At 46.2% G+C, this 20019-nt stretch overlaps 1 protein-coding gene across 4 annotated transcripts in view; it reads left to right on the plus strand.

The window, feature by feature from the left end:
• Window positions 1-20019, plus strand: part of LOC147881293 (putative cyclic nucleotide-gated ion channel 20, chloroplastic) — a 229693-nt gene that overhangs the window by 162991 nt on the left and 46683 nt on the right. For all 4 annotated transcript variants that reach the window (XR_015543997.1, XM_087402227.1, XM_087402228.1 and 1 more), the window contains exons 8-9: window positions 5060-5137; window positions 7454-7586. Coding sequence is in view for 3 of the 4 variants with exons in the window: in XM_087402227.1 (XP_087258353.1) it covers window positions 5060-5137; window positions 7454-7586 (211 nt within the window). In the remaining variant the exon portion in view is untranslated. The remainder of the gene's footprint in view (window positions 1-5059; window positions 5138-7453; window positions 7587-20019) is intronic.

The raw sequence follows: 20019 nt of genomic DNA on the forward strand, positions 1-20019 counted from the left end.
TCCGGAAGTCGTACAACCTCTGCCCACTCCTCATCACTCACATGTATCACTAAGTCTAATAATTACCATGGACCACTGAGAGCAAAATCTCGACATAGAATCCCTCAAATGATAGACCACATATCCCCTGCCCAAGCTCCAGTGATATAATCATTTCCCTCTTTGACTGTAAAAGTAAAAAGCATTTAAGGCCAGAATCCAATGGGAATAGAATAGTGTGGGTAGCTTATAGATGGAGCTATATCCCAGCAACCAGAGCATGTATCACAAGTCTTGGACTCTAAACGGACTCTTGCAATCAAACTAAAACAAGACTCTGACATACACAATTCCACGTCTCATATATGCACAACATGAAGACTTTTTATACACATGATTGCCATTGTCCTCCCTTCATGTATCCCAATGACAAATCAACCAAGAACAGTCTTGCTTTGTTCCTCAAGTTGCTAACTGTCTTCACTGATAATTCGTGGAACTCGGCCCTTGTTCTCTCAAATGCGTCCACAACGATCATGTATTGTCGCGAAGAGCCAGCTAACATCTCGGCTTGTTACAGCCATCATCCAAGGATCTCCTCTTAAACAGAATCTTATGGCCACCCTCAAAGTCGCCAACTCATGTACCTCCACAATCAGTCGTTTGTTTTCTTCACGTGAAGATCATGGCTTCACGGCTTCTTTCCTCTCATGAAGCACCCAGAGCCTTCAGCCTCATGTTGCCCACAAGGTTATACAACGCTCTAACCTCCAGTCTCCTACAGAGTCACCACCCTTGTCTCAAATCTCCCAACTCTGCAGCCACTCCACGGCCTCTCCTCTTGCTCACAATACACTTTTGTCACCTCCAACAAGAGCAGCAACTCGTCCTTCCAAGACTCTCCACGCTCCCACAGTCATCATCCCTGCCAGATGCCACAGCCAGGAGCTGGCATCCGGCACCTGCCTAACCAAAGGCCCCTCTGCTCTCTCCAACCGAGCTCACGTGACAATAAAGCCAGGCGCCATGGCTAAGCAGCCCCTCTCCAACCAAGACACAAATGATGAGCGGATGATTCCGTGATGAAATATGCCTCCAAGGCACCAACCTATACATCGACAGTTCTGGCCTAGGCTCCCTGATGATGTGCACACTAGGTCCTCCACGAGCTCACACATCTTCAGATGGATCCCTGCCCGCACGACAGGCCAAGGCTGATCCTTGGGCCAAGCACATAGCTCCTGCAATGCCAAACATCCAGCCTGTGAGCTCTTGTGTGCACCATCAGCTCGTTACTGTTTGTCGGCCAGCCAATCCATATCCTAGCTGCACCACCCGTGTCGCCCGTCTCCTTCACGTGATGATAGTGCCTTGTAGCTTCTCTTGCTCACGGAGCACGCACATTGTCACAGTTCACCAGCCTCTTATAGAGTCGCCACCTCTATCACAAAGCTCCTGTCTCCACATCATCCTTTGCTCACGTACTTTCTCACAGCTTCTCCTGCTCATGGAGCTTCCCTTTCCTGTCGCCTCAGGTCCTCTTCACATACCAAGACGAGACCCCCCTAGAGAACTCCATTTCCTGTGTGCTTATGAAACCTTCCGGAATTCTCATGCAAGCCTAGGCTTCACGTACATGACAACTCATCCCTCCAGAAGCTTGAAATCAAAATCATGTAGCCACCTTGCATGCATGCCTATTTACAAGAGCCACGTCATTCTTGATTAGCCACCTCATATTTGCCTTTTTACCACTCTCCAGGTTTTCCAAAACTTAGACCAAAACTTTAATAGACTTTGTGCACACTAATGCATGCCACAAGCACTTAGTATCTAATTGCCCACCGACTATCCACATATGATGAATATGATCCGAACATAGTGGATTTAAAAGACACCCACGACACAAAATGTTCATGCTTTCATGCACGTATGGTTCGGGACAACCATTAAAAAATATTTGTCATCCCATACAAACACAAAGTCACACACTAGATACCATGCTTTGGAATGTTTGGTAAACCCACACTGCCGTCATCATTTCCCAAGAGTCCATGCAGAAGCATTTACAATCTCAAAACAATTATTTACATTAGTATAGAGTCTTCTGATGAGAGTGTTCATAAATTCAAAACTACCACCCACTAGCTATGTGCATAGATATGTGCCTACCCACCAACGTGCAACAAGCGGAATACTTACTTACAATTTCATCAACACAATGCTACTCCTCCTATAGGAGTTGGGAAACAAGCTGATCGAAAGAATAGTGGTTGGGGTTATCCATGGCCACTAGCCTCAATGTCGTAGCAAATCCCTGGTATGAGTTAGGCAGCCCATCAAGGTGTGGCTGTCTTGCAAGATTGAATGTGAGGCATAACAACCCTCTTGCTATTCATAGCATTCATTGCATGGTCTCTCTGATCCCAACATGTCTGTTCGGTTGTGGTAGGCGCTACGGCAGGCATTGTGAGAGCAGTGGTGGAGGAACTGGCAATGGCAGTGGTAGCACCACTTGTAGTGGCTGTGGTCGTAGTTAAAAAATTGTCTTGCATGGACCGGTTGCAAGAAGTGCAAATTATCTATCTTGCAAAATTGACTAGCCTAGATCGAAGGGCTAGTGAAAGACAAATGCGTTTATCTTGGAGAGGTGTGTCTTGGTGGTGACCCTAGTTGGCTAGAGGGGCTCTTATGGCAACACCCTCGAAACCCATGGCTATTAAGGTCCTCCTCTCTAGAAGATAAGCAACATGTTCAAAAAGCAGTTCAATCATTGCAGGGTACAGCAGTGGTAGGTAGGATCGTGAGTCTCACTCCTAGGAAGAGACATATACGTGACTTGATCCAGGCAAGGTTAGTGCTTGATCCAAGATATCACCATCTACTGGCAGGGGAGTTTAGCTACGTTACCAGAGACACAACTGTGGCCCTTGTGGAGCAAAGCTCGATCTTCGTCATCCCGCACATGGTGTGTCTTTTCCCATGGTGCCATGGATTCACGATGGAAGACATGAACACGATGCATTGAGTACCCTACTTTCCAGTGACGCTCCGCTTCTCAGTGCTGTCAAGAGAGTATTGAGCCAGCCTCTTGTCCATAGGTCGAGCTTTTGGCACGTTGCTGGAATCCCTACCAAATACAACAGCATTGGTTGTAGTGGATGATGGGGTCCCCAGACTTCGACTAATGGTGAAAAGCCTGTAATCTCTCTCGGAGGAGATCTACCTTAAGACACTAGATGGGGGGGGGGGACTCCGCTAGTGGGTGGAGATGTCAAGGCTACCGGGGCAGTGCCCTTTAATGTTCTCTGATGCGACACATGGGTCATGGTGCAGGATTGGCTTAGAGGCTAGCGACGGACCCCTCCCCCACTCCGTAGGTGCACCTGGGACAACAGAGTGCGCCACTGGCAGAGAGATCCAAGTAGACACTTAGATAGCACCACCAACCACAACATCAGCAGTAGGAGTCTCAGACCTCTTGGGTTGAGCCATCCGAAGGGAGGTGGACCAAAGTTGGAAAGCAAAAGGAAAATCGAAGAGGTAGTCGCTAGAGGAAAGCGAAGTCGAAGGAGAAGGTTCGTTCAGACAGCAAGGTGGCCAGGGAGAGCAGCCAAGCAGCGCTCCCTCTGAACAACCACAAACACCCAAGGATGATGACTTCTTTGACCTATCAGACGATCGTTAGGTGGCTGGAGCATAGGGCACGCATCCTTAGGCTGAGTAGCAAGACACGGGGGGACCCCTTGTAATTCTAGCGTCGGTTTCTCCTCCTACCAGACCTCCCCACCCTACAAAACAGGGGTATAGGGTTCGCATTCACCGGTACAGCCTACTGGAGTACTTGAGCTGCAGGGCAGATCAAGCGCCAAGATCTTCCTTGGCAAGCCACCTGCCACTGCCAGTCTACCCCCCCTCCTGCCCCTCCTCTCCGCCTCCGCCACATGCTGAGCGACTGTCACCACCTGCCCCATCCACCCCGTCCTCTCATGCTATGAGAGGCCCCTCCCCCTCATCTACTTCCTCCAAGGTGGTACCATACGTCTCATGCACGGTTGGGGGAAAGAGATGATATTAGACTTGGAGAGTTTATAGTGATATTTCATCACCTACTTTGACTAAGCTTGGTAGTAGGATAGGACGGAACCATTTGGCAACATATCGTTTAAACCTTGCAGGCCACTTGGGATTGCAGGTTGTCATGTTCTAGAGCAACTGCCGAAAGACGGGAACGTTTTTGCAAGGCTTGGCATGCATGTACTCTTTATATTTTCAGGCTGCAAGGGATTTGCTGGTTGTATAGTCCTCCTCCCTGGTTGTTAGCTCCTTTTCTAGAGACTCCCTAGGCAGTGAGCTGGGTTCTCTGGAAACACAGTTCTTTTGATTTTGTTTCCCATGGTCAGTGCCTAAGGGACTGCTAATTTGTATGGTTGATTTTCCAAGCATTACTAGAAAGTTGTTCTCTTTTTAAAAAAAAGGTAGGATGGGAAGACTAACAAGGGTAGACAATGGTTACGGTGGAGGGGTCTCTTATCATCCATGCAGCTAGTAGCTAAGGGCGATGGAAAGTATTGTTCTCATGGGCAGCCACATTGTTTCACTCTTATGACATGTCTTTTGATCATCGCCCTCTATATAAATACTCCGTGAATGCTCCTTTCTTATGATTGACAGAGGAAGAGATACACTGGCTCATCAGAGATGATTTATGGTAGCTGTATATTCAGCGGATAGAAGTATCCCCATCACAACTACATGCTGTCAATTTGCCATTTTATAGAGAGCATTTCTTCCACCTTGTTGAGGATGGCTTCATTTAGGCATTGGGGTAATCATTTTAGAATCCATGAGTGTCTTATATGAAAACTCATAGCATCGTAAGAGAAACTTAAGAGTGTGAGGTAAACCCACACTCATATACTGGGAAAACTGTAACATAATGTTATGAATATGACTTCTTCCTGCCAAATGATTGCACTCTGCTCTGAATTATATATTATTCACAAATTTCTTTCATTCTCCATTGAGAGCATGAGGATGGACACTGATATCCATTGTTTTCGTTTTACTTTTTTTTCAGGAGGGTGGAAATGCAATTGAGAAGACATGATGTAGAAGCATGGATGGCCCGTCGCCAATTGCCAGTAAAATTTCGCAAGTAATGAAAAAATACTTGAATTTTGGATATTGTCGAAAGACTACACGTGAAAATTTCGAAGCTCTAATCTTATTTGTTCGGTGTTGGCTTGGCCATGGTTGTCTATAGGAAGACATTGATTGTGGAAGACATTGATTGTATATTAAGATAAAGGTTGAAGTTCTAGTCTGTCACTGTTGGATTTTTAGCAAGTCACTAAACCTGTTTTAAAGCAACAACAATTGAACATGCAATTCTTGAAAAATCTCCTCTTCTTAAAAACTTAAATTTCGCATTTAGTGATTATTTCATAGCATGACGGTTAGTATGATTACCCAAAGTTGAAGTTCACATCAATCTCACTAACTCTGTGATATCTTGGCCTTCTACTTTGAAAGTGGTACTGAATTAGAAAGTGGCAAAATTCTATAATAATGCACTGAAGTTACTAAATTTTGTATGTGTAGAAGGATTGTTTTCTGTCCTTTTATAAATGGCTTCCCTCAATATGGAGCAGTATTTGATTAGCTGCTTCTTGGTTGACTGTAATGAAAAGCTCTTCCTGAGCATGAGCCTTCTGCCTCCATTTGTGTTTGTTTGGTTAACGAATCATCATTAATCCCATTATATAGATGAAAGAAATCGACATACCTCCTACGCTCAAAACTACTCCTTAAAGACCCATGTGACCCTCACTCGTGAGTGAAGGGACAACCTGGCCTCTTTTGCCTGAGCTGCTCCCCTTGCTTCTCCCTACAATTTCTCCCGGTTGCCACTCGTCCCTTGTCTTCCCTTTGCAGATCTGTGCCACAGTGTGCTCCAGATCTGCACTCAATGTCAATTATTATTTGAGCCATCTTCAAGGCTGCTGCAGTTCCTGATTTTCTATCTCTGGTCATTTCACCTTCTCCGATCATTATTTGCCTAGAACTATGCACATACTCTCGAAGTTTTTCTTCGCCACATGACGAAAACATCTGCATTCGTGTCGAACTTTGAACACTTCATTTTGAGGGATGAAGTATGCCTTCATCGTTGTCTTTAGTTGTTTCCAATCCTTTATCTCATCACGAGCCTCCTCGGGTATGTACCAGTTGTAGGCTTCTCTTGACAACTACTTCATGGCAATCTTGAGTGGCTTTTTGATGAGATGTGGGAAGCTCTCGTATCTATGTCTGTTGAGCTGTCTCTCAATGCAGTGGAGGGCATGGTCTCCTTGATCTCTGTATCTGAAGGGCTAGATCAAGGGTGACGCCTCGTCTTTGGCAGTCACCTCTAAGGAGGTGCATTGTAAAGATTGTGCAAAATTAGGTAAACATCTCGAGCACAGTGGATCATACTTTTGATTGAGGGACGTAAGGTTGGTCTTCTCAACCTCTATGCCCCCAACAATAGAGGAGATCATGCCCTTTTTTGGAAGGAACTTCTCTCTTGGGCTGCAATTGCAAACTCATGGATTATTGGAGGTGACGTCAACATGGTAGAGTTGCCTCTAGACAGAAAAGGGGGAAGGGAAGGTGGCATTCACTCTCTTAAGAGAGCAGTTTGGGATGTCTTTCTTTCCAGTTTAGTGGTAGAGATGCTTGAATAGATGATGCCTTTCATGCTTTGCCTCATTCGCTCCTTTTCTCTTGGTCGAATAGGAGACATCAAATGCCCATCCATGCATGGATTGATAGATTATATATTGGTGATTGGGCATTTAATAGACGTGGCTTAGGTTTCCACCTCGAATTACATTCCTATAGTTCTCATGGTTTATGAGTGTTGCTTGAGAGACCGCTCTACCAATATCAATATTTTGTATGCTTTGTATGCAGAGGAGGGCATCATAGAGGTAGTGTTACGGATTTGGGTCTCTCATATGCAAAGCGGATTTCCATCTTCTTCAATTGTGGTAGCAGTCCTCTTTGGTGTTAGTGATTTCTACCATTCCATTGCTAATACCAAGAGACATGAGATTTTCTATGGGAGACATGGCCTTTGTTAGCAGCTAGAAGCCTTACAGAGGGAAGAGCAAAAGCGGCCTACAGATGCTTGTATTCAAGAGTGTCTTGTTGCAACAAGGCTCAGTAGCAAGTTCTTTTGGATCAGAGAGCAAAGTATGCCTTTCATGCCGGAGTGTCAATTTGGACTTATATGGGAGGAAAAGTTAAAAAACACTTTTTCTCTACTCTTGGCTCAAGATATGTGCTATATTTGTTCTTAAAGAACCTTTCAGTACTTGATATGTTATCCTGTAGATCAAAAAGGTCGTGTGATCTTGATCTGTAATGGTTATCTAACTTTGTTTCTTGTTTTGCTTACATTACATTTCCCTTTCTTCTTCCTTCTCAGAAAAGTGCGACAAGCAGAACGATTCAGATGGGCTGCAACTAGAGGTGTAAATGAGGAAGAACTTCTTAAAAGCCTGCCAGAAGATCTAGAGAAAGAGATCCGGAAGGCTCTTTGTCTGGACCTTATAAAAAGGGTATGTACACATTCAACAATATGCATGACGTTTGCGTTACAAAGTTCTATAGGGATTTGTCTAGAATGATTCCTTAGTTAGCATGCTTTTGAAAAGAAAATGCAAACCATGGTCTTGACGGTTTCGATTTCTCTAGCAGTTCTCTATAAATTCTGGACTGATTTCCAAATATTGCATATTTTGTGCAATATATAGATTTGGTGGTCTATGTTTATCAAGTTCTTCTGGATTTGAATGTATAATTTCATGCAGCGAGCAGCTGGTCATAGGTTCTGCAAATAAGCATTCTTTGTTTACTGACATTTTTATCACAATCTTGTGGGTATAATTATAATATATTCCATTTGAAACAAACTCATCCTCCAGGGAAACAATAACAGATATCTTTTTTAGAGGATTATAGCTAGGGGAACCACTACATGAAGAAAAATGAAAATAATACAAGCATCTGGAATATCGGATGCTGTTGTGGGCTGTGGGTCATTGATCGTCGTAGGATGAGCTTTTGCAGATTCCTCAGTTAATTCCTCACTGTTTGCTTGGGCTTTTAAATATCATGTAACAGTTTTGGTAGTATTCTGGAAAGCTCTGCTGTTTCGACAATAGAATCTGCAGATGGCTATCTCTACTCCCCCGGGTCCAAATTGAAGGAGAATCCTGGCTGCCTTGTAGCCTGCTTCTCTGGGTCCTATGGAAAACTGTAAGAATCAATGTGGTCGGCTGCACAGCCAACGAATTCCTTGATCCTTGAAAATATTGAAAACTCCCCTTGTAGAAGCGCTATCACCACTCGACGGGCTTTGTACCTTACTTCCAAATGGTGCTCAAGGTGTAGATAGTATCAGCCATATGTTGATGAGGGTGTAGCAGGATGGACCTGGTGACCTCCCATGACAAGGCTGCAATATGCCACCAAGATGTTCTAGGACATGATGTTGCAAAGTTTCTCCCAAACATTGGTTTCCAGAAGAAATTCAAGGTGCTGCCTAGAGGGTGGAGTGGCATCCTAAATCTTTAGGCTCATAACGGTCTCCCCATCCACCAAGTGAGCGGGGGTTGTCATGTCTATAGAGAAGGTTTGTTGTCCCTCTGTTAGCCAAGTTACCATCACCCACTCAACAGTCGTCGGATGTGCCACACCCTCAGAATGATCTTGAGCAAGCATTTCCAAACCCTTCTAAATGAATAGTGGGCAATTGTCTCCTTGTCACTCATCGTTCACCAGCACCGAAAGGTACCATCCCTTCTATCTGCTCCAACCAAGTTCTAATAGGGAGGCCACCATGCACCACCTACCAAAACAGGAGATGTTTCGTGGACGGAGGCTGATCAGAACTTGGTGAGTGTCTCTCTTCGAAGGGGGTCCAAGGCGAGGTAGCTAATTGCATACGTCTGCCAATGTGAGTGGCACACAAGAAAAAAGGTGTCCGTAATGTCTGCGTGGATTGCCCTACTTGTAGGGGTCAAAACCATTTTTGGGGTCCCATCGTACCTCTCTCAATGGATGGCCCTAGAGCTAGAGCATCCATTGGAATGGTGTATGGTTGATGGTGTAGTCCTTCCCAAGTCTCCCCACCATAGTGATACATGGGGCAAATATACTCATAAAGTTTTGAAGCAGTTTCTCTTGCATGAGTGCAATGCATGCCAAATCTTTGATACGAATACAGACAACTCATTGGTAGCTTGATTAATTTGACAATATCATGGACAAACTTATCTTATGCATTTGGTGTTCTTAGTCAATTTATGTAAAACCCTTGAAAAGTCTCATCATCATATAGGCAGAAAGCACTCAAATACCTCAAAGGCACATTTGGATTATGGCTTAGAATATGACAGATTTTCAGCTCATGATTTCTTTGGCAATACCAATGACAAATGGTGCACCAGTTGACCCATTTCGGGAGACCTTTTTGTTCATGCCATGCATGATGTGTTTCCGCTTTGAGCTCTTGCGGGTCTTTTTCATACATAATAGAAGTCTCTTTCATGAAAAAAATTGATAAACAACAATTGATGTGACTGCAGAGATTAAGCATGTGTCTTTCTGCATGTTAGACCTTGGATGTCAATTGGCGCTCTATGGCTCTCATGAGATTTGACAATAGATGATTGCACACCACCATCAAACTCATCAAAGGGGAGCTTCCCTTTCCTAATGAGAGCATCCATGAAGATGTATCTATGAGAGGGCTTACCTCGTTCTCTCGTGTCTTTCGCATGTTCCAAAGCAGGCCTAGCGGAGTTTCCAAGGTTCTAGACTTTGGGTGAGACCTCACACAATAAGCTTGCCTAGAAAGGCTCAGCTTTGCATCTCAGGGTTGATAATCCCAAACCTTCCCTTCAAACAAATGAGGCAAGATCATTGTCTACCAAGCCACTCTAGCCTTGGTGTCTTGTGTGCCATTTGATCTTGCCCAACACAAAGTGCACACGAGCTGCCTAAGTTAACCCATGTATCCTCTTTGGAAAATGTTAACCCCCTCTAGGGCCTAACTAGCTATGTCTTTGTGGTTGTTCTAGAAGCCAATGCCAAAGCACTCTCCATTGGAGATGTACAGGCTCCTTTCTTAGGTTGTCATCAGCAGTAGTTAGCTAGCCAATGCTTCCCACCATAGCTCACACTTAAGAGACAATTTCCAAGTGCGTTCTTTCGCACTACACACAATTATCTCCTATCTAACTCTTCCTCCTCCCCTCAAACCCGTTGATGGGAAAAAAAGAGAGGATAGGAAGATGGAATACTCAAGAACCCATTATAGACAGAAAGGAAACACGATCCTCTATCTAAATAAGATCCTCTTCTTAACAGAACTTAAGATGATAGATTCACTCTGGAGGACCCTCTTGAGCAGGGAGAATTATGTGTCACCATTCTTGGTACAAACCTGTAGCCGATACTCCTGAAGGATTAGAAACGACTTTGTGGGTGCCCAGGAAAAGAGCTTTCTCTCTCTCTCTCTCTCTCTCTCTCTCTCTCTCTAGCCTCTCCACTCTCGTACCCTCTCCACTTCTCTACTCTCTGCCGCCCCACCTGCTGGATCTGCCTCTACCCGCCTCTGCTCATCGTCTTTGCTAATCGCTCTCTCCCACCCCGGTTGTTGGCTCCGCCTCTGCTTGTTGCTCCTCCCCCACCTCTGCTCGCTGCTCCTCCCCCGCTTCTGCTCTCTCTGCCCCACCCCGCCTGCTGTCTCCTTCTCTGTGCGCTGCTGCCAGCCCCACCTACTGCTGCCAGTCCTGCCCGCTGCCTCTCCGCCAGCCCGCAGCTTCTCCCTCTAGCCGGCTGCTCCGCCCTCCCGTTGCCTCCTCTGCCTGTGCAACGCCACCCTCCCGCCTAGCCTCTGCCACCTAGCCTTTCCACTCTCAGCCTCCTCCACCTACCCTCAGGTAGCCTCGCCACCCCTCAGCCCTCCCCGCCTACCCTCAGCCTACCTCCACCTAGCCTCACCACCCTTTAGCCCCCTCCGCCCTATCCTGTCACCTGGCCACTCCTTCCTCCTCCATTCCACTCCACATTCACCCATTCCCCTCCGCCCCGACGTACAGCCCCGCCTTCTGTCCCCTCCATTGAGCTCTCCTGCTCCCCGCCTTTTTTCAGCCACCTAAGGGTACCTCCCGTCGTGGGGGGGGGGGAGGGGCTCATTTTCTCGCTCCCACTCCTGCTCCTGCACGAAGACTGCACTGAACACGGCTCAGCCAAATTAAATGGGGAAAGGTGGCAAAGATACAGATAAAGCCACCAAGAAAGATGACAACAAAGCCAAGAAACAAACACAGCTGAAACTCGAGGATGTGAACACATGCTACAACCGCAGTGGACTCAGAGTTGGCAACAAAGCAAAGGCGGGGTCCACCTCTGCCTCAGCTTCAGTCTCAGCTTCGGTCTCAGCTACCTCCTCATCCTCAACTTCAGCGCTAGCCTCAGCTTCAGCCTCATCGTCAGTTCCAGTTCCAGTTCCAGTTTCAGTCCCACTTCCATCCACGGCCTCTATAGTTACAGTTATTGGCTCTGGTATACCCCTACCCACGACATCGATTGCTCCACCCTCTCCTAAGATAGAGGGGTTGTCACTGACACCATCTCTTCCATCTCTCCCTTCTTCTCCCGCTACAGTTCTCTCTTAGATTATGACACCTACTTTGGAGGGGTCATACATTGTTCTGCACTACTCGACCTTTTTCTCCCCTCTGCCTCTCAGTCAGTCCACGTTTCCACACCCTGCTGGGATCGCCTCCTCCAGGCCACTATCATCTCCATACGGCACCCACCTCACCCAGTCCTAACCCAGCCTCCAGTCTCATCCCCACACTTTCATGCCACAGTCCTTTCACTTTCCGTTACAGCATGGACAAGCTGACCCATCATAGTCTTGGGAGAACTTGTTGATGGAGGAACATAGCATCCACGAGCGCAAGAGGGAGTTGTCACGCTTTGCACAAGAGCAGACACGCTTCACCCAGGAGCAGGAGCGTCCCATATAGGAGCAGTCTTAGGCTATCCTAGACCAGGCTGATCTTATTCAGGGGCTTAGCAAGAGATCTCACAGTTTTTGCGGGAGGTCACTGCTATACGCACAGTCCCAGGGAACACGCCAATTGTGCAGGCACATATTGCGAGCATGCAATCTGCCATCGAGGAGATGTCCAGATGGGTTGACGTAGCGAAACGGGAACCTGCAAGGGTAACTGTTTCAGCTACCTTCTTGGAGCAACGGCAGAGAGCCAGCAAGGCTCTCAACATTTGAGTACATGGGATCCCACGCACTGAGGCTACACCGATGGCAGATGTGACGGCCTTCGTGGCCACTACTCTAGGGGCGACTGAGCACAGGATTGAGAGAGTATGACAGGTAGGGAGGGACCCGAACCAACAAGAGCAATCCCTTATCATACGGTTCCATGATGCTCAGGCATGACTTTCGGCTTTACATCGTAGGTTAGCCTTGGGAGACCAGCCAACGATCTCCATGGATGAGGACCTCACTCCTCTACAGGTTGAGGAAAGGCACTTTCTGTTGCAGTAGTGGGATCAGGCAAGCAAGTAGGGGAAGTGGGTAGTAGTATGACATGGACGACTCCTTACAAGCCCCTGTTGGACACCCACCTCTCCTCCCGCATAGGGAGGCGGGGTCTATGAGATTCAAACATCCGAGACCCTATCCTACACCATCTGGAACTGTAATGGTACCTTATAGTCGAAACCAGGGAACTTCTCGGAATCCTATACAGGTCACGACAGTCTTTTATATAGAGACACATCAGAGTCCAGAGCGCCCACTACCAGTAGTCAACGGGTATACATGGGAGTCTGCCTACAGAGATGAGACGAGGGATACAGGAGGGGTTGAAGGGTCAGGATGAGTCGTAGTCCTTTACAGATCCACACTTTTGGGAGCCATCTCAGTGGAGCAGAGAGATACACATTCTAGGTTTCTCTGGATCTGCATTCGGCACATCTACAGCCGGGATCTGTTTATTGCAATTTGCTACTTTCCCCCTGACACCTCCTGCTTTGCCAGAGATATTCAAGGGGAGGATGAGACATCCCCATTTGCTGCTCTTTATCGGTACATTGTTTACTTCTCTAGCTGCGGAGAAGTCCTCCTAGTTGGGGACTTCTACGCGAGGACAAGCGCTCGTCAGGCACCACTCCTCGACTTTAGAGATGATTCCACTCTACTGCTAGACATTGACCTTGAGGAGGCAGGTATGCTATGAGTTTCGGCTGACAGATAAGGATGGTTCACATCTTATGGGTAGGCCCTATTAGACCTCGACAAGATGCATGATCTCATTATTTATAATGGTCTTGACAAATGGCCCGCAACAAGTGGCTTCACGTGCTTTCCACATGGGGGAGGCTTCAGTGTTGTGGACTACATCATGGGATCCCCTAGAGGAAGAGGTGCTACGGTAGTCCACAACACTGGCATCATTGACTTTACCATAGCACCTCTCCCTCTAGGGGCTGATCATACCTATCTTTTCTTTAGCATTTCTACCCCTCGCCATATAGCACTTTCTACCCCTTTGAGTTCTTACTTCACCTACCATGATATATGCTTTGATCGCGATCACTCACCTAATTACTTTGGCCATCTGTACATACTTCCTGCATACATTGACTTTATACCCCTATTAGAGGATCGTGCTGCCCTAGTCACCCATTCACTACATGAGGTTGCTCTTCATGCCTTCCCACACACCACCTGGCCACCACCACTTGGGACCGTACGCTGTAATAGCTTGTACGATGATGAGTGTAAGGCTTTACGCCGTCAGCTCAGTATCGAAACCAAAAATAGTCTTCCAAGCGAACCAGAGATGCTACGCGAGTACCATTGGCTGGTACGCAGGAAGAAACTTGACTTTGTTCGCCGGAACGAGGAGCTACTGAACATTCTGTTCAGTAACAACTCTAATGACTTTTGGCGGAGATTTCTTGAGGGACTGTCCCCCTCACCACTCACTAACACTCAAGTGTGGTTTGATTATGCATGCACACTCTATGATATCCCCAATCAGGCAGTCCCTAACCTATCACATATGCCACGCCCCACATCTTGCCCCCTCTTCACTAGGGGGTGGGGGGGTAAAGGATGCTGTAATGAAACTTCATAATGGCCAAGCGAAGGATCATGAGGGACTATGCACTGAGTTCATTGCATATGGGATTAACCTCCTAGCCCCGATCTTAGCAAAGCTATATATTGAAGCTGTTTGCTTGGGGTTTCCACTTACTTGGACCATTAACACTATCTCACCCATTCAAAGGGCAGTGGATCCCATGAGCTTGGAGACCTATAAGACCATTATGATTGGACATGTCATGTCCAAGATTCATGCATCAGTACTTGATTCGGAGGTCAGCAAATTTGCGGAGTGTCGAGGACTTAGAGTAGCAAGACATGCCGGTTTCAAGCATGATCATGGGACCATGGACCACATTCTCGCGCTCAAATGTATCATCGAGGAGACGAGGGAACGGAAGCAGAGGGTTTACTGTTGCTTTGTGGATTTCCGAAAGGCATTTGATATGGTTCCAAGAGCCCGCCTCATACGAGGCCTACAGGATTTGGGTTACGACTAGGAGATCATTTGGGCTGTCATGGCACTTTATGAGCCAGTTTCAAGCAGAGCCCGGACATGATTTGGATGGATAGACGAGATCATGAGCACTATCCGGGTCAAACAGGGGTGTCCATTATCACCTACCTTGTGTGGCCTCTACATTGACGAGCTCGAGACAGTGATGTAGACACAGGGGGGGTGGGTTGCTCTCTCGCGGGCACGCTATCCGGATATTGCTTTACGCAGATGGCGTGGCTCTCTTCTCTTCCTTAGCAGAGGGGCTTCAGAGATACCTCGACACTCTACAGTCCTTTTTTGAGTCTCATGATTTGAAGTACAACTTGGATAAAACCAAGGTTACGATCTTCAATACATCTTGAGGCATCATGCACCAGGAGCAGTTCGCATTCGATGGGTCCCTTGTTGAGGTAGTTTCATCATACACTTATCTTGGGGTTGTCTTTTCCAGACCCATCTTCACTATGAGACCCACGATCCATGTTGAGTTGAGCAGAGGATATGCTTCATTGGCTAGACTAGAGAGGCAATGCTTCCGCTCTCACTTTCAAGATCCACGAACCAAAGGGTTGCTTTTTGACTTTTTGGTCCGTCTAGCAGGGATGTATGACAATCCATGCTAGGGTTAGATTTTTGTCAGATACAGAGTGGGTCAGGGTGGAGCGGTTACAGGTTCTCATGTTATGATGATCCGTGGTAAGCCATCCGTCCCTCACCAGATCATCCGAGCGGAGTTTGGTTCACCCCCATTACAGCTAGATGCTGCATTTCAGGTCATCACGTATCTGTACCGAGTCAGGGAGTATGGGGATTACACCTCTAGGCGTTACAGGATACCATAGTTAGCATTGTCCTCTTCTATGGCACTTGCAGCAGGGGGAGACCAGAGGTGCTAGTATGCACGCATAGAGAGATGGTTTAAGGGACTAGGGCTCCACATGAACAGACTACCTCCATTCCAATACAGCATGGGTGCTCCGTTCTCTCTCTTCATATCACACAAGGTCAACCAGGTTATCCGTGAGGATCTACTACAGCTACACACATTTGGGACTTGGTTGGGCCTGAGTGATGTTTCAGTGAAGCTGGGCTTCTACAGAGATCACTTTTTTACATATCACAGCACAGGGTTTCATTGATCCACCAGGATACACATAGATTCACCTACCCCACTCATCGAGAATCTCTCTTAGATAGTTCCGGGTCTCTTCACACAGTTTTTGTATTGAGAGCGGCAGAGCAAAGCTGTTACCCAAGACAAGGCGCATATGCACACTGTGTGACATGCAGGAGGTTGAGACAGAGGAGCATTTCATCTTCAAGTGTCCTGTTTACTATGAGATCCGAGGGCGTTTCTACTACATCTTCAAAGATAGTTACGGGGTTTTGGCCCGTTTCCTCTCCTACTGAGACCAGCAGTGGTTGGTTGGTTTCATTCATGAGGTGCTTAGACACTGAGAGAGGATACTCTAAGCACAGAGACAGGAGTAGACTTCTTCGTCGACTGATACCTATCAGAGCTCTACCACAGAGTTCTTTCAGCGAGATCACGTAGACTGCCACGAGACAAGACCTCAATATGACCGTGACCCAAAGCCTATGACCCAACAGCTCACACAAAGGGTTGACACAGAGATCTTACTTGGGGACATCCCCTCCTTGGTTAGAGTCGGAGCTCGATCGACGGGGGTCACAGTGGCCTTGGTTAGACGCAAAGCTACGACCAAGAGACGTACCATGACTGCACCTTTGAGGGGCCGACAACGCTCTATTGCTGACCTCATGGCTCGACTGCCTCATCCATCCTGATGTCCAGCTGCTGCTGCTGATGATGATGATGATGACGATGATGTTGATGATGATGCTGAGATTGATATATAGTCGACTATCGACATGACTATGTTGTAGTTAGGACTCAATACTGCCATTTTGCATTTTTTGCATTCTGCATTGGTGTGGATGCTCGTTTAGTATCTCCACTACCACAGCTCATTGTGTCAGGTTTTTCACACTCTCATAGACCCATCGGTCTTCCGAAGACTTTAATAAACTTTCTTTCTTTCTTTTTTTCTTTCTTTCTACACAGTCCAAAACAGAGTATCCATATCACGAAAACTCACGTCTAGTTCCCACAACAACTGACAGGAAGCAATCACACAGACACACAGTAACCACGACTCACAATACCCATAAAAGAAAACTGCTTCAGATCAGAATACTCCCACGACAACTTTAGAGAAAACATCTGGCTACACAAGGCCTCTGAATTTCACAACTACTATCAATGTAAGTGGAACCTTCCATGCCTATTTAGGAATCAGCCATGATCAAAATCACATCTGCTTTCTCCCAAGGAAATTAGCATGCACGATGACGTTCAGGACGACCTTGTCCCCTCTCATAGGCCAGCACCTACTAGCCTTCGATTCAGACACTCTTTCTGTGTCTGTCAGAAATAACGGCAACCTGCAGTCTTTTGAAGTCAATCACAATCCATCGCTTAGTGATTAGGGAGCATCCAGTTCCCAAACGACACACATCTTCCAAAAGAAACAGCTTATTCTCTGCTTCTGTCGACTCTCCTCCCTGCATGCAGCTAGCTTCTTAGAATCAACTTCTGCAATCTCATCTCCTCGAATCGCAGCCAGTTCCAGAGTCTTTTCATACGCTTGTCTCACACCGAGAGATTCCCACAATGTGTCCAGCCACCCGACGAGAGCTCCTCATAACCATCTCTATGCACGTAGTCTAGAAGCATGCCTTGAATAGGTTACGTTGCCACCTAGCATGCAATCTCCACAGATGCTTGACTTCTCCACATTCCGGCCACGTACTTACCTTTTATTTTACCACTCTTTATGCACACATAAAATAACACCATGGCACATTTACTTTCACACCCCTAAGTCCCACACATAAAAAAAGGCAACAATACACAAGTGACTTCAACCATGTCAATCACGTCACAATGGATAGCCCTCTGCTCTGAGAACCTGGTGCACCCACATTGTCACTTCCTTCAAAGTCCCTGCAAAAGAAACATATATTCAAGTTTGAAAATTTACATCAACCCATGTGTGAGAGTTGACGGAGTAGAATCCAAGAGTGAGCAAAACGTCTGAATAGAAGAGTATGAAAGTACAAGAGAGTGAGAGGTTTTGTCTAAGTGACAAAACCTTATCCTATTTACTGACCGTGGCTAGGGATCTAACTGTGATTAGGGGGAAAAACCTCAATGAGGGAAAAGTGCCCCTAGCCTACTTATTACATTACATTGGCCACTGCCTAGAATATACCAATAATTCTAACACCCCCCTGCAGTGCCAATGTGGTGTATAAGGTGATGTCTGCAACATTGTCATGTGTTGCACATAGATCATAGTGATCTCCTCTGCATGCAACTTCTCTCTGACATAATGATAATGAACCTCAATGTGCTTTATGTGAGCATGAAACACAAGATTCTTTGCCACTACTATAGCACTCTTACTATCAGTGAGAATTGGAGAAGGACCCTCCAATAAGAGATGAAGATCAGCAAACAAACGACGCAGCCAAACACTTTCAATTCTTGCTGTGAAAGCTGCCCTGTACTCAGGTTCACATGAGGAAGTAGCCATGAAATGCAAGCTTTGCTAAAAAAGAAACAATTACCACTAGTGGACTACCTGGTATCATAGTCTCCAGCTTAATCTGAGTCACTATAAGCATGCATTTGCAAGTCACTCCCCTCGGAATAATCAAGCCATAAGACTTTGTGCCTTGCAAATAACGGAAGATGTGTTCTACAGCTTGCCAATGTGTTGTCTTTGGACTGTGCATATACTTGCTCACTTGAGATACTGCATACTGAATATCAGGCCTTGTATTGCACAAATAAATGAGGCATCCAATAGCCTGGTTGTAAAGTGTGACATGCACTGATTCACTTGTATTATACATAGTAAGCTTCAGCTCCGGCTCCATGGGAGTGGCTACAGGCTTACAATCTTGCATGTTGGACCTATCCAAGAGCTTTTGCACATAGTTGGATTGAGACGTAACGATGCCACTCTTGTCTTGTATGAACTGGATCCCCAAATAGAAATTTAACATGCCCATATATGTCATGTCAAAGTCATCTTTCAACTCAGCTTTGAAATCTGCAATTATTTCCTCATTTGACCCTGTAAGCAGCATGTCATCTACATAAAGAATGATGACCAAAATATCCCCCCCATCCTTCTTTATGTAGAGGGTGCTTTCCGTGGGACTATTGTGTAACCCCTTACTTGGCAGGCAAGCATCAATCTAGGCATACCATGCACGTGGGGCTTGTTTCAGCCCATATAAAGCTTTATTCAGCTTGCAAACTTGAAGTGCATTGCTAGAAAGCTCAAATCAGGAGGTTGTTTGACATAACCCTCTTCCTACAAGTCTCCATTAAGGAAGGCTGTTTTTATGTCCAACTGATGGACATTCCAAATAAAATTTGCAGCCATGGCAATAACTGACCTTATGGTGGTCATTCGGGATGTAGGAGCAAAAGTCTCCTCATAATCTATGCCCTTTTTCTGAGCTTAGCCTTTGGCAACCAGCCTTGCCTTATACCTATCAATGGACCCATCTGGCTTCCTTTTCACTTTGAAAACCCATTTAGTACCAATGGCATGTTTCCCTGGTGGCAAATCCACGACATCCCAAGTCTGATTTTTTTCAATGGACTGCAATTCATTGTGCATGGCATGCATCCAATGCACATTATCCTTGGCTTCTTCAAAAGAGTCAGGTTCTTCTTCATTAAGAAGAGTACTTGCATAAGTTGTCTGAACAGAAAGAGCCCTCCTTGCGTGCCTTACTGTAATACGAGTCCTGCTAGGCAAAGGTGCCTCAAGCCTCCTCTCTCTGAGATCCTGTAGCAACCAATTCGGAACTGTTTTGGCTGCATGTATCTCTTGAATCTCTTGCCTGGCAACTTCATCCACACCTTGTGGAGGAACAAAATCAGCATTTGGCTGAATCGGGGCATGTGGATTAGGAGGAGGTTGCTGTAAATTCTGATTTTCAGCATGAGCCTCAGCTGGGGAACCAAAAGATACAGGAAGTATCCCCTCAAATACATCTTCTGAAGAAGCTGGAATAGTAAATTCAGCATGTGTATGTGCTGAATTCTTTGAAAAAATAACATCTCTACTCACAAAAATCTTGCGAGAGGCAGGATTGTAGAGACGATAGCCTTTACTTTGTGCACTATACCCAACAAAGATACACTTAAGTGCCTTATTTGACAACTTATGTCGAAACTCCATAGGCACATGGGCATATGCAACACAACCAAAAACCCTCCCATGCCAAGCCTCAT

This window comes from Dipteris shenzhenensis, chromosome 31 (assembly GCF_047967505.1).
Source record: "Dipteris shenzhenensis isolate YYH24624 ecotype China chromosome 31, Dip_SZ_1.0, whole genome shotgun sequence".
Lineage (NCBI taxonomy): Eukaryota > Viridiplantae > Streptophyta > Polypodiopsida > Gleicheniales > Dipteridaceae > Dipteris > Dipteris shenzhenensis.